This window comes from Panthera onca, chromosome A2, assembly GCF_046562875.1.
Source record: "Panthera onca isolate mPanOnc1 chromosome A2, mPanOnc1 haplotype 2, whole genome shotgun sequence".
NCBI lineage: Eukaryota > Metazoa > Chordata > Mammalia > Carnivora > Felidae > Panthera > Panthera onca.
The window spans coordinates 10,426,745-10,441,792 of record NC_138340.1 but is presented as its reverse complement, the minus strand read 5'-3'; the positions used below and the strand labels follow the sequence as shown (position 1 = coordinate 10,441,792).

The following is a 15,048-nucleotide window of genomic DNA, read 5'->3' as shown; positions in this document are numbered from 1 at the left end:
GCGGTGGGAGATGATGAAGGTGACAGGGGAGCTGAGGTTCTGGGTGTCCTTGTTGCTCACAAAGGCAGAGACGACATCTGAGAGCAGGACAGGGGAGACCTCTCCCAGCCATTCCTTGCGTTCACGCAGAACTGCCTGCTGCTTAGGGTCCAGGACCAGGGGCGCCTCGACCAGTAACTTGCCCATCCTTGGAGTGGAGACGAGGCCCACCACAGAAGGACCTGCAGGACAAGGCCAATGTGGATACCTCGGGGTGCCCACCAGGGCCCCTTCTTCCTCAGATGGACCCTTTGTGGCCCCACTCTGCCCCCTACCACCCCGTAAGCTTCAGGTCCCCGTTTGTCACGTCCTTGGGCGTCTTGTGACCTCCCATCTCGGCCGTTACCTGAGTCACTAGATCCATGCACCTCATCCAAGCTCAGCAGCATCTTTGCCTGGTTCAGACTCAAGGTGACATTTCTGTCTCCTTGTTCTTGCACCTTCAGGGACAGGTCTATGAGATGTCAGAGTTATTAAGGGAGTTAGGATAGTATTTGTGGCTGTAGAGGTTGTAATAATACTATCATTTATATGTGTTTACATACATACATACACACACACACACACACACACTGAATTTATAAAGGATTGTAAGAAAATTCTATGAGCAACTATACACAAATTGGATAACCTCGATGAAATTAACAAATTCCTAGAGACACACAAACTACAAAAGTAACTGAAAAATAACTAAAGTCCAAACAGACCTATAACAGGCAAAAAGAACAAATCAGTAATCAAAAATTCCCCAAAATGAAAAGCCTCGACCAGATGGCTTTACCGGTGAATTCTGCCAACCATTTAAGTAAGAATTAACAAGAATCCTTTATGAACTCATCCAAAAATGGAAGAGGAAGGAATACTACTTAAATAATGTTATGAAGCCAACATCACTCTGATTTAAAAACAAACAAACAGATAAAGCCATTAAAGAAAACAATAGACCAATATTTCTTATGAACATGGATGTAAAAGAATCTTCAACAAAATATTAGGAATAAATTTACCCAAGGAGGTTCAAGACTTTTATCAGGGAAAAGTACAAAAATATTTTTTGAAGTAAATGAAAGACCCTGAATAACTAGGAAAACATTCTATGTTAGTGGATTAAAAGGCTTAATATTGGGGCACCTTAGTGGCTCAGTCAGTTGAACATCTTGATATTAGCTCAGATGGTGATCTCACAGTTTGTGAGGTTGAAATCCACATTGAGCTCTGTGCTGAGTTGTGGAGCCTGCTTGTGATTCTCTCTCTTTCTCTCCCTTTCTCTCTCTCCCTCTCTCTCTGTCTCTCTCTGTCTCATCATCTCTTTCTTTCTCTCATTCTCTCTCTCTCAAAATAAATAAATATCTTTTAAAATAATAAAAAAATAAAAGGCATAATATTGTTAAGATGGCAATATTTCCCAAGAGAGCTATAGATTCAATGCAACCCATACCAAAATTCCACCTTTTTTTTTTTTCAGAAATGGAACAGTGCATCCTAACATTTATAGGACATTGTAAGGAGCCCTAATACCCAAAATAATCTTGAAAATGAAAAAAAAAATTGGAGTACTTACACCTCCTGATTTCAAAACTTACTACTAATCTATAGTAATCAGAACAGTAGGGTACTAGCACAAAGACAGACATACAGACCTATAAAATAAAACTGAAAGTCCAGAAATAAACCCATACATCTGTGGCCAACTGATTTTCTTCAACAAGGGATGCCAAGACTAGTCAATGGAAAAAGAAAAGTCTCTTCAGCAAATGGTGCTTGCACATCTGGATCTTCACTCACAGTTAGAAGGGACCCTACCTCACACAACACACAAAAATTAGCTCAAAATGGGACAAAGACCTACATTTGTGAGCTAAAACTAGAACCGTCAGAAGGAAACACAGGTGTAAATCTTCACAACCTTGGATTTGGCAATGGATTCTTAGATAAGACACCAGTGCACACGCAAAAAAAGAGAAAGTAGAGAAAACGGATTTCATCCGACAGAAGCATCTGTTCATTAAAGTAAAAAGACAATTGGGGCGCCTGGGTGGCTCGGTGGGTTAAGCGTCCGACTTCGGCTCAGGTTACGATCTCACAGTCCGTGAGTTCGAGCCCCGCGTCGGGCTCTGTGCTGACAGCTCAGAGCCTGGAGCCTGTTTCAGATTCTGTGTCTCCCTCTCTCTCTGCCCCTCCCCTGTTCATGCTCTGTCTCTCTCTGTCTCAAAAATAAGTAAATGTTAAAAAAAAAAAAAAGTAAAAAAAAAAAAAGTAAAAAGATAATCTGTGGAATGGGAGAAAAAATTAGCAAATCACATGTCTCATAGAGTCTACCATTAGAGCACATAAAGAACTCTCCCAACTCAACAACCAAAAGCCAAACAACCTGATTTAAAAATAGGCAAAGGACTTGCATAGATGTCTCCAAAAAAAAAGTATATAAGTTCATATATATATATATTATATACAAATATTCAACAACCATGTGAAAAGGTATTAAATATCATTAGTCATTTGGGAAATGCAAATCAAACCCACAATGAGATATTCCCTGACATACACTGAAGTTGCTATTAGAAAACAAAATGTAAGCACCAAGTATGGCTGAGAATATGGATATTGGAACCATTGTGTGTTACCAATGGGGATGTAAAATGGCACTGCCATTTTGGAAGACTAGTTTGGTCATTCCTCAAAAAATGGAACACAGGGTTACCATATTGCTGAGAAATTCCACCCCTACGTCTATATACATTGAGCCGAAAACAGTTATTCAAGCAAAAACTCATCCAGAAATATTCATAGTAACGCTATTCAAAATAGTCAAAAGGTGTCAACCCAAATGTCCAACAGGGAATGAATGGCTACACAAAAGGTGGTCAGTGAGTTCGAGCCCCACGTCGGGCTCTGTGCTGACAGCTCAGAGCCTGGAGCCTGCTTCAGATTCTGTGTCTCCCTCTCTCTCTGCCCCTCCCCCGCTCCAGCTCTGTCTCTCTCGCTCCCAAAAGTAAATAAACCTTAAAAACTAAAATTAAGTAATAAAATGGTGATGAACTTAAATATCAAATAATACAAAATTTACATTCTGAAAAATTTAATAAATTGTCTTCTTTTGAAGATGTTTCCATTTTGTATCTTAAATTCTTCATTAGAATGATTTCCTCTGCTGATAATGTATATTACAATGAAAATGTATACGATTTACAGTTTTATTCGTTTCTTTTCAACCTTTTAATTGGTTTAGGGAGGGTAACACTGAGATACAAGCATGGTCACTGGCTCCAGTGAGGTTGGGGGATAAACAGGTGGGGCAGGGCAGGGCGGGAGCCGGGGGCAGATCCCAGTACTTGCCTGTGCCTGCAAATGCACTGAAGGTCAATGTCCCACTGGGCAGGGCCTGGCTTATGTTTCTCAGGACGTCCTCCAGGCCAGTGAGCAGGTTCGTGGCCACACGGTGCTGCTCTGAGCGGGGCAGCGCCTCCAGGTCTTGCGGGATCTGCAACAACTCATCCACCCCCCGTAAGAGTTCCTGGGGGTGGGGGGGATGAGTGAATGGAGCCAGTGAGCCACGAAGACCCTGCCCACTCAGCCCCGGAGAACAGCCCCTACAAACTGATTGGTACATAAATGATTCCCTGGGTCTTTGCCCCTGGAATCCAGCGCTCATGGTCAACCCTGTTCACAAATGCCAAGAATGACATAAAGCCCAATGTCCAGAAACAGCAAGAAGAAAAGTCATTTGTGGGTGCAGGTGGGTGCCCAGCAGTGTGAATACTGGCGTGTCTGCTCTCCCACCCTCCGTGGGGTCTCAGAGAAGCTGTCATGGTGATGGGGCGGCCTCCTCCCAGGCCTCTATGGGATGCCCAGGTTCTCTTTCTTCTCCTGAGTTGTGCTCTTACCTTGATGGTGTCCTGAGCCAAGGCCGGCTTGAAGTCTCTGCGCAGATCTTGGACTGTTTTAAAGAAGTGGGAGAGTCCCTGGGAAGAGAGGAGAAGGGGCGGGTCAGAGAGCCTCGCGTATGTGTGTTGGGGTGGGGGGTGGGGGGAGCTTGGGGAAATTGGGGGAATTAGGCGGGCGGCACAGAGGGATTCCTGCCTCCTGGTCCCTGCTGGGGCCACCCACCTGGCTCTTGATTCCAGGGGGTTCGGTCCAGGCAGGGAAGGACATCTCTGCAGGCGATAAAACAGCCATTTATTAGGTGTGAGAGTGTCTGTGTGTGTTGGGATGGCGGCTGGGGTCAGGTCAGACCAGGTACCTTGACAGGTGGTGTCCGTTTGCTTATTCTGGAATCCGGGTTTGAGCTCCCAGCCACGGCGGCAGCGGCACCTGTATGAGCCCACGGTGTTGATGCAGACGGTGGAGTTGTGGCACACAGGCGGCCAGGAGCTGCACTCGTCCACATCTGGGGACACAAAGATGGGACTCAGGCCCTTCTCCTTCTGTGTCCCGCCCCCTTTCCTCATATTAGTACCTCCCACCTTGGCTGGAGGTGACGTCCCCTGCCGACCCCACATCCTGGTGATGCAGGAGTTATGGGAAGTGTGGGGAGGCCTGACACATAGCACGTGAGCCCTGTACAGATGTGCAGGTTGTGAACTATTGAAACACCTTTGTCCCAGTTGGTAATTAGCTGTCGCCTGGGGTCTCCAAGGAGCCTGCTCCTCAGTACCCCGGCTCCTTCCCCAGGATCCCCGCCCCACCCAGATCTTTTCCCATCGAGCCTCAAGAGAATTAACGGTTGGCACAGCAGGGCACCGCCAGCATTCATTCTGCTTGGGTGGTGTGGGTGCCACTGAATACGCGTGCAATCAGCTGTTCTGAGTGTGGGTCTCTAAGATGTGGCATCTGAGCTCTGGACCTTCACAGACGGTGTTGTTTGGGCCATCGGGGGACCCAGGAATGGGCTTCCAGCCAGGGAGGCAGCGGCACTCATAGCTCCCAATGTTGTTGAGGCAGTGGGTGGTGGTGTGGCACGGGTTTTGCCCCGAGGTACATTCATTCACATCTGAGGACAAAGCCAGAGGGTCAGGGTCCCCTCCACTGGCGGCACCCACCTCTCACTGCCCGGCATCAGGGACCCTGCTGTTATTGCACGTGCTGCCCCCTGGTGACCTTCAACCTCAATCTCAGTGCACCTTATGATGGCCTCCCTGCAAGATGGGCGAGGCAGGGACCATGGTCCCCGGTTTACAGGCTGTGAAACCAGGGGGGAAACTGAGTCATGGGGACCGGACTTTCTTTCCAAGGACTCTCAGCTACTCCCTCCCCAGCTCTGGCCCAGGCTCCCTTTCCAGGAACTGGAAGTGACACCCTCCCCCTGCTCCCAAGAGGCAGGTGAAGAAGGGGCGAGACCAGGGGATGCTCACAGAGGCCAGGGGCTCCGCAAGGGAACCCGAGGCCCGGAAGGCCCTGCTACCTCCCTGCTCTGTGGTGGGCCATCTGGGGAGGCAGATCCTTGGGCAGAGCAAAGCCCTGGTGTTTCAGGAACCCAAGGCTCTTCTCCCTCCTCTGTGGGCTGCGGGGTCCGCCTGGGCCCCGCCCCAGCTCCAGCGCAGCCTCACAGTCTTCCGGGGCCTCTACCTGAGCACACGTTCGGGTCGCTCAGGTTGAGCTCCAAGCCAGGTGGGCATCCGCAGGTGTAGTTGCCCTGGGTGTTGATGCAGATGCTGCGGCCTTTACAGAGTCTGGGTTTCAGCTGACATTTGTCCACGCCTGCAGGGGGAAGGAGAGGGTGTTGGAGGCCTGCCTGCAGCTGTTTCCTGGGATAGAAGCATCTAGAAGTCCCCGCCATCTCCTCCTCAGCGAGCGGGGGTGCCTTTTCTAATTCACATGGAGGCATCCTCTGGGCAAAGCATGGTGGCCCAGATGTTTGTCCATACGTTGAAATTCTTGGGGAGAATCAGGCAGAGCCTTGCACGGGAAAACAGATGGAGGCTGAGCGGACAAAAACCCAAGCCAGGAAGCCAGGAGGTGTCTTCTCCAGGCAGGGCTGCTGGCCAGGGCCAGGGCCAGCCGGGGAAGATGGGCTCCTCCCTCCTCAAGCCTCCCTCCCCCATGTTTCTCATGACCTGGGGGTCTGGGAGGGCTCCCAGTGTGGCCAAGCGCATGTGGGCTCCAGGGGGGGAAGGACTCTTCCCGGCAGCCTTTGATGACGGTGAAGAAGGAGGATATTGTGATGTAACACACATGCTGTGAGCGTGTGATGTACCTTGAGCCCTGGAGTTTGGAAAGGCATAGGAGACCAGGTAGGACGTTCTGTGGAGAAAGTGAGACTAGTGACCCCAAACCTCGTAGACGGGGAGACGGAAGGTGCGGGGTGGTTCTTGCCTTGACACGTGTTCTCACTCTCATTCCTGAACGCTTTCGCCCCAGAAGCAAGCTGGTATCCGGGGCTGCATTCGCAGTAGAAGCTCCCCTCTGTGTTCTGGCAGTCTGCAAATTTTCCACAGGACACTGCCAAGGGTGGCCCACACTCATCGATGTCTGGAACACAAGAGGACAAAGGGTCACCAGCCAAAAGAGTGAGTTCCCACAGGGCAGAGGCCCTGGCCGCCAGCCCTCCTCTGCCGTGGGGGCCCAGAGAGAACTCAGCTCACAGTTCGTCGGACCGAGCTGGAGCCAGCCGCTCCAGAAAGCCTGCAGACTGATCTGCTCACCTCTGCTCTCCGGCCGGGCCTGACGGCACCTAGATCCATACACTCTGCTGTGTCGTGACGGGGGCTAGAAGGAGGTCTGCATCCCCCTCTGCGGGCCTCGTGGGCCAGATGGAGGCCCTGACTTGGGCTCCAGACCCTCCCCTCTGAGACCGTTTGCACCATCGGGAGGCTGGGGGTGGGCTCCGGTCAGAGGGACAGTGGCACTGGAGGCCACTCTCAATGCTGACAGTGGGGGGAGTCGTGGCTGGGTGACACTCACCACTCACACCTGAGGCTAAAGGCCCCTGCCGTTGACAGCTTTCACCTCCCATTACTCACAGTGGCCCAAGTACACCTCACAGGGCCCATCCCCCACTCCCCCATCTCTGGTGTCAGGAGTTTTCAAGATGCCCCAGGGTGTCTCTGGAAGAGTCTTACTACCCCCAACCCTGGAGGAAGTGACCCTTATCAGAGCCTATCGCAGATATGAAATGAGGAAGCACCAAGAAGTTGCTCACAGCTGAGTTATTGCAAGGTGGGTTCCTGGCCTCCTAGCTCTTCCTGTTCTCTAAACGTGAGAGGAAAGATGGCCACGACCCTGGCCCCTCGGAGTAGCTCGGGGACCCACAGAGCAAGGCTGGACACCGCCAGCTATCCACGACCTCAACAACTTGATCAGGTGAATCAAAGGGCAGGGGCAGAACGTTGGGTCCCGGACGCTCCCATCGGGGGACCAGAGACTTTCAGAGCCTGCAAGGGCTCATGACCTCGTGCTGAGTGGGGGTCTGGCAGCTGGTCTCCCCCAGAGCAGAGTCTCCTACCCGAACTCGAGGACTTCTTTCCGAGGCCCCGGGCCCAGGCTGTGGGCGTCAGCCCCAGGACGGGACAGCAGGCGGGAAGAGGCACGCCCCGTCTGGGCCATGGGACCGCCCTCCTGTCTTCTCAGATGGGGGCGATGGCTGGACACCCGTCTCCGGGGTCGTGGGATGGGGTGGGGTCCAGCGGGTGGTAATGAGGCGCGCGGGAGGGGAAGACACGACGAGGAGACACTCTCAACCGGCAAACGTGCTCCCAGAAGGGAGCGGGGGTCCAGCCGCACCAGCCGCAGGCCCCCTGGCCGCGCTCCCCCGGGCCGGAGTCTCCGTGAGACGCGCGCACAGACGTGCAGGGGGTCCGCGAGGGGCGCCTCTCAGGGCATCGGGAGAGGGCGGCTGGGCAGGAGTCATACCACCTTTTTTTTCCGTGATGAAATTCACTTTCCCCCAAATATTAAATGACACACGGACGTTTGGAAGACAAAGAAAATGTCAAACAATGAAAACCAAGAGAATCGCCCATAAGGGTACTACATGGACTGCTGGGAAATATTAGAGTTTTTTTTTTTTTCTTTTACCTTTTCAAACATGCTAGGAATATTTTCCTTCGTTTTTAAAAAATACGCATCTAAGTCTATTTCGGTACATGAAGAGTATTTCTCGGTGTAAAATGGGGATAATTTCCTTTCTCTTCATTTTTATCGTAACATTCACATAATATTACTAATTGTGGGACTTTGGGACAAGTTCCTCAATCTCCCTAAGCCCAAATTTGATCATTTAAAGTTTACATATTTTTGAGAGAGAGAGAGCGGGCAGGCACATGAGGGAGGGAGGGGCAGAGAAAGAGGGAGAAAGAGAGAATTCCAAACGGACTCTGTGCTGTCTGTGCAGTGCCTGACGAGGGGCTCAACCTCAAAAACTGAGATCATGACCGGAGCTGAGATCAAGAGTCAGGTGCTTAACCGACTAAGCTAACCAAGCACCCCCCAAATTTGATCATTTGAAAAACCAAGTAGCTCTGCTTCCTCATGGGTCTGCTGTGAACAGTGAGATGGGAAACCATGACTTTGAGGGGTCAGGAGTTCCCAGTGAGCTCACGCCAGGAGGAGAGCCTGGGCTTTCAAGTCCTGTGTTTCTTTCCTCCCGTTGCTTCCATTCTTTCTCCCCTTTCCTTGTGCAACGAGCACGATCATAGTAATAACGGCAATAGCCAGGCCCCTGTACCATCACAATTCTCCAAGCGGTTGGTGAAGATGTCCCCGGATGAAGATGTGAACCCCGGAGAGCAGCGACAGGCCGTGGCGTTGACACATCTGGAGTTCAGAGGGCACCACCGTGCACAGTCTGTGGGTGCAAAGGGTGAGAGGACAGAGACCACAGTCAGAAGCTTCAAGGAATGGAGGGAGCCAGCCGCCAGCTGGGGGTGAGGAGCAGAGGAAGAGAGGCTTGGAAGAAGAAAACACAGAAAACTCTGGACATTTGTGGAGGTAGAAACGGTTTCTCTTATCTCCAGAAGACCAGAGCCTCACTTGAAGAATATGCCCCCTTTGCCCGCTTGTCGGTGAGGGGACCCAGACCCCAGCATGCACTCCCCCGTGTATGTTACCCATGGGGCTGGCTGGGCAGACTCACCACTAGTCTTCTGGGCAGCTGCTCCCAATGGCAACAGCAGCTGTGTCAAGAGACCTGGGGCAGAAAAAACAGAGATGCAGTTTCAACCCTTGTCCACATGGTCATTGTTCCCGGGAGGTGGTTCTGATGCTACAGTCCATGGCTCTCCCAAGGCTCTTGTAACTTATGAAGTTTTGAGAACCAGTCCCTTTCCTTCCGTCTCCCTGGACTCCTGGACTAACAGACATAGACCTTGTGGAGCCTCAGTGCTATAGGTAAGGGGACAGAATATACACAGGTGACGTCAGGGACACAAGGTAGAAATTCCAACCTTTCCCGGTGGAGGGAGTGAATCTTGAAGCACAAAGTCCTCACATTGGCCAGGTTCTTAGTTCTCTGGCAATGGCAGAAATCTACCCTGAGGATTTCTCTCCCAGGGTCACTGTCCCCTCTTTGACATACATGTTTTGGGGCACACGAGAAGAACGTGGGTTTGGGCGTCATACAGCCCCAAGTCTGAGCCCTAGCTCACAGCAGTATCAGCAGGGCAGGGAGCCCTGGAGTCAAGAGAGGGGGGGAGCTGATGACAGGTGAGGAGTGACAACTAAGGGCACCATCAGGTAGAGCCACCGTCTCCTGGTTAAGAGGCCTCTCCAGGTGCAGTACCAGGAGCGATGGGTCACTGGACAGGCTTTGTGGAATGAAAACGGCTGCAGGTGCAAAGGAATCTACCCTACAGGCAATCACTGGGTCACCTGTTAGAGTCTGTCCTTCCATTCAGGGGAGGCATGATGCTGCTATGATGGTGTTTTGTTTTGTTTTTAATGAGATTAACAGTGAAATCAGTAGACTCTGATTAAAGCAGATTACTCTCTTGGCAAAGAAGAAGTCAAACTCTCACTTTTCGCAGATGACATGATACTCTACATGGAAAACTCGAAAGATTCCACCAAAAAAAACCTGCTAGAGCTGATACAGGAATTCCGCAAAGTCGAGGGACATAAAATCAATGTACAGAAATTGGTTGCATTCCTATACACCAATAATGAAGCAACAGAAAGGGAAATCAAGGAATCAATCCCATTTACAATTGCACCAAGAACCATAAAATACCTAGGAATAAACCTAGCCAAAAAGGTAAAAGATCTGTATGCTGGATACTTATGAAAGAAATTGAAGACACAAAGAAATGGAAAAACATTCCATGCTCATGGGTTGGAAGAACAAATATTGTTAAAATGTCAATATTACCCAAAACAATCTACACATTCAATGCAATCCCAATCAAAATTGCACCAGCATTCTTCTCAGAGCTAGAACAAACAATCCTAAAATTTGTATGGGACCACAAAAGACCCCAAAGAGCCAAAGTAATGTTGAAAAAAGAAAACCAAAGCTGGAGGCATCACAATCCAGGACTTTAGCCTGTACTACAAAGCTGTAATCATCAAGACAGTATGGTCCTGGCACAAAAACAGACACATAGACCAATGGAATTGAATAGAGAACCCAGAACTGAACCCACAAATGTATGGCCAACTAATCTTTGACGACACAGGAAAGAGTATCCAATGGAAAAAAGACAGTCTTTTCAACAAGTGGTGCTGGGAAAACCGGACAGCGACATGCTGAAAAACGAACCTGGACCACTTTCTCACACCAGACACAAAAATAAACTCAAAATGGATGAAAGACCTAAATGTGAGACTGAAAACCATCAAAACCCTAGAGGAGAAAACAGGCAACAACCTCTTGGACCTCAGCCACAGCAACTTCTTACTCAACACGTCTCAGAAGGAAAGGGAAATAAAAGAAAAATGAACTATTGGGACCTCATCAAGATAAAAAAAAAAAAAAAAAAAAAAAAAAAAAAGCTTCACCACAATGAAGAAACAATCAGCAAAACTAAAAGGCAACCAACAAAATGGGAGAAGATATTTGCAAATGACATATTGGATAAAGGGTTAGTATCCAAAATCTATAAAGAACTTACCAAGTTCAACACCCTAAAAGCAAATAACCCAGTGAAGAAATAGGCAGAAGACATAAAAAGACACTCTTCCAAAGAAGACATCCAGATGGCCAATCGACACACAAAAAAATGCTCAACGTCACCCCTCATCAGGGAAATACAAATCAAAACCACACTGAGATACCACCTCACATGGGTTGCAGTGGCTAAAATTAACAACTCAGGCAACAACAGGTGTTGGTGAGGATGTGGAGAAATGGGAACCCTCTTGCACTGTTGGTGGGAATGCAAACTGGTGCAGCCATTCTGGAGGTTCCTCAAAAAATTAAAAATAGAATCACCCTACAACCCAGCAATAGCACTACTAGAATTTACCCAAAGGACACAGGAGTGCTGATTCATAGGAGCACATGTACCCAATGTTTATAGCAGCACTTTCAACAATAGCCAAACTATGGCAAGAGCCTAAATGTCCACCAACTGGTGAATGGATAAAGAAGTTGTGGTTTATATCTACGATGGAATCCTACTTGGCAATGAGAAAGAGTGAAATCTGGCCATTTGCAGCAATGTGGATGGAACTGGAGGGTATTATGCTGAATGAAATCAGTCAGAGAAAGACATATCATATGTTTTCACTCATGTGGATCTTGAGAAACTTAAGAGGGAGAAGGGAAGGGGAAAAATAGTTACAAACAGAGAGGGAGGCAAACATAAGAGACTCTTAAATACAGAGAACAAACTGAGGGTTGATGGGGGGTGGGAGGGAAGGAAAATGGGTGATGGGCATCGAGGAGGGCACTTGGGATGAGCACTGGGTGTTGTATGTAAGCGATGAATCATAGGAATCTACTCCTGAAGCCAAGAGCACACTGTATACCCTGTATGTTAGCTAACTTGACAATAAATTATATTTTAAAATAAAATAAAATAAAAATAAAGCAGATTACTCTTCATAATCTGGGTGGGCCTCATCGGTTGAAGACCTTACGAGAAAAAAAGGCTGACCACCCCCCACCAGGAAGAGTGAATTCTTTTTCCAGACTGACTTTGGAGTTGAGATATAACATCAACATCTCTGGAAACATCCCTAGGTTTCCCACCTGCCCTACAGATTTTGGACTTTCCAACCTCAAAAATCTCATAAACTAATTTCTTTTATTTTTTAATTATTTTTTAACGTTCATATATTTTTGAGACAGAGAGAGACAGAGCATGAACGGGGGAGGGGCAGAGAGAGAGGGAGACACAGAATCCGAAGCAGGCTCCAGGCTCTGAGCTGTCAGCCCAGAGCCCGACGCGGGGCTCGAACTCACATACTGTGAGGTCATGACCTGAGCCGAAGTCGGACACTCAACCGACTGAGCCACCCAGGCACCCCTATCTAGAGAACCTGGTGTAATACAGGCTGTAAAATGAGAAAGCTCTGATAAGTCCCCCAGTCTGGCCTAGAAATAAGTTTCACCAAATTTCTTCTTTGAGACATTAATATAATTGAGCTAGTACCATTCTTAAAATTTCTTGCCCGCTCTCCCCTACAAAGATAGTGCAAAAATCAGAAACAGAGCAAAACCCAGGAATAAAGCAAGGAACAGAGAAAATTCTCGGCCTGGATAGAGTTCTCTGATAGCTTTCGTGGCCTATCCCCACTGTTATAATTCTACCTACCCGGCAGCAAACTTAGATGCCCGTTTCTCATGGTGAAGATATCAGCAAGCCCAACCACGGAGGATGCTGCCCAGTCTTGGTGTGTGTGTGTGTGTGTGTGTGTGTGTGTGTGTGTGTGTACGCTAAAAAGACTTCCTGTTTTAAGTCTGACTTCAGATAGAAAGCTCATCATTGGATGAACTTAGATGAAACAGCAGTCTGCTGTTTCCCACACCCCGCCCCTCATATTTCCCTGTGATGACCATCTCTGAAACTCACACTTCCATTTTTAAGTATTTGCTTAGCATTTCCAGTATTTGTGCTGAAAGCCTCTTTGACGGTTTTTATATCTTTTTGATCTAGGAAGACCTCCCAATTATGAAGAATCATTCTCCTGGCTTTTTTGGCCCCTCTGAGGACTGTGGTTGAGAGTGAACAGACTTTGTAATCTATTTATTATCTACTTGTGTACTTCTTTATTTTTAAGTTCTTATTCTGAAACAAATGGAGATTGACGGGAAGTTTCAAAATTAATATAGAGAGGTCCTTCACCCGGTTTCCTGCCAAAGATACATTTTTATGTATTTAAGTATTTTTATGTGTTTAACAATCATCAAATATCTAAACCAAGAAATTGCATCAGTACAATGTGCATGTATAGTTCTGTGACACCGTGTTACGTAGACAGGTTCCTGTAACTATCACTACAATAAAGATACATAAATATCCCATCACCCTCATATGACCCCAACATCCCTAATCCCTGGCTGGTCTAGAACTAAGGTGTTTTTATTCTTCGGCAACACTCAACGCAGCCTTAGACTCCTATGTATTGATGAAGGAAAATATTCCTGATAGGTTTTAAAAGATGAGAAAAACGTCCCCAAATGTTACATTTCCTTTGTTTTCTACCTGGCCATGAGTATTATTAGTCTGCTAGCCCTGCCGTAATAACATAGTATCAGCTGGGCGGTTTAAACCACAGAAATCTATTTTCTCAGTTCTGGAGGCTGGATTCCAAGCTGAAGGTGCCGGGAGGGTTGGTTTCTAGTGAGAGCTCTCTCTTGGCTTATAAACGGCCACCTGCCCCCTGTGTCCACATAGGACCTTTCTTTGTGTGTGGAGATAGAGAGGGGAGGGGAGGGAGAGAGATCCCTGGTGCCTTCTAGTTCCAAAGCCAGAACACTTCTCTCTCTGCGTCTCTTGGCCATGATGCCAGCCCTGCCTTGTTCCCCTTCACTTTTCTTTCAGCCTGTATGCCCTTCACAAAGGGCTTCTGTGCTGCTCTCAGATCTGAGAGCTCCAGATGCCCCACAGTCTTGGATGTGCCCCTCCACTGTCTTCAGGCCTCTGGACCTTAACAACCCATCGTGGGATTGCCGAAGGCCTCCCCTGATGGAACTAGGAGTCAGGATAACGGCAACAAGGGGAGCCACTGAAAGATCTGGAGGACGAAGGGCACCTCCAGCCACGACACCGTGGGGGCGGAGACGGTGGTCAGAAGCCCCAGGGAATGGACGACGCCTGCTGCCAGCTGGGGACCAGAGAGTAGAGGAGGGGAGGGTTGGCTGCTGTTGGAGGAGGGAGATTCTAGGCAGTTGAGGAGGAGGAAACAGTTTCTCTTACGTCCAGAGGAAGTCCGTTTCTGAGGCTCATTCACAGAATAAGCCCCGTCTCCCCGGCCCCCCCTTGTCAGTGAAGGAACCCAGTCCCCCGGGGGGCTGGCATGCACTCCATCACTGATGGGGCTAGCTGTGCAGGTGCACCTCCAAGGTTCAGGGCTGCGCCCTCAAAGGCAACAGCAGCAGCACTGTGGTAGGATCCTCTCCCTAAGGAGAGGAAAAAAAAAAAAAAGGGAGAGAAAAGAAAAAACAAAACTTCAAGGTACCTGGCTATGCACCTGCGTGACAACATTCCTCATGACCTTGTAAACTGAGACTACCTAATCAGACTACATGTTTGTGTATGTTATCATATATGGGAGACAAGGAAGTAAAAAATACATTTAAAACTATGCCACATGGCGTTCGGGGCTTAGTTCTTTGGGTACGAATGCAACAGAGCAGTGCCGGCAGGAATGAAGTCGCTTCCTGGAAAGAAAAGCCTCAGTGTCACAACTCTCTGTGCGAGATTCCCGCTACATTACCTGAGGTGGGGGGGGGGGGGGGTCCTCCAGGAGACAGTGCATTTCCACCCTCTTTTCCACCGGGGATACGAACCTCGAGCCTCAGGGCGCCGGGAGAGGGGCCTTGCCTGGTACCAGCAGACCACTTGATCCGCAGGAGACTAGCCCTCCGGTGCACCAACGGAACCCATGGGGCCCAGGAGCCAACTCAGGGAG

At 48.8% G+C, this 15,048-nt stretch overlaps 1 protein-coding gene across 2 annotated transcripts in view; it reads right to left on the bottom strand.

Moving 5' to 3' along the window:
• ADGRE2 (adhesion G protein-coupled receptor E2) overlaps nucleotides 1–12,831 on the bottom strand; it is a 33,817-nt gene extending 20,986 nt beyond the window's left edge. Inside the window, exons 1-12 of one of the 2 annotated variants that reach the window (XM_078443280.2) lie at nucleotides 12,729–12,829; nucleotides 9,110–9,163; nucleotides 8,702–8,821; nucleotides 6,352–6,507; nucleotides 5,605–5,736; nucleotides 4,883–5,029; nucleotides 4,280–4,426; nucleotides 4,147–4,193; nucleotides 3,924–4,001; nucleotides 3,376–3,553; nucleotides 386–493; nucleotides 1–221 (exon numbers count right to left, since the gene is read on the bottom strand). In XM_078443280.2, coding sequence (XP_078299406.2) covers nucleotides 1–221; nucleotides 386–493; nucleotides 3,376–3,553; nucleotides 3,924–4,001; nucleotides 4,147–4,193; nucleotides 4,280–4,426; nucleotides 4,883–5,029; nucleotides 5,605–5,736; nucleotides 6,352–6,507; nucleotides 8,702–8,821; nucleotides 9,110–9,163; nucleotides 12,729–12,759 — 1,419 coding nt within the window. In that variant the 5' untranslated portion in view covers nucleotides 12,760–12,829. Of the gene's footprint in view, nucleotides 222–385; nucleotides 494–3,375; nucleotides 3,554–3,923; nucleotides 4,002–4,146; nucleotides 4,194–4,279; nucleotides 4,427–4,882; nucleotides 5,030–5,604; nucleotides 5,737–6,351; nucleotides 6,508–8,701; nucleotides 8,822–9,109; nucleotides 9,164–12,728 lie in introns of both variants that reach the window. The other variant, XM_078443281.2, reaches the window with a different exon arrangement.
• Nucleotides 12,832–15,048: the final 2,217 nt, after the last annotated feature.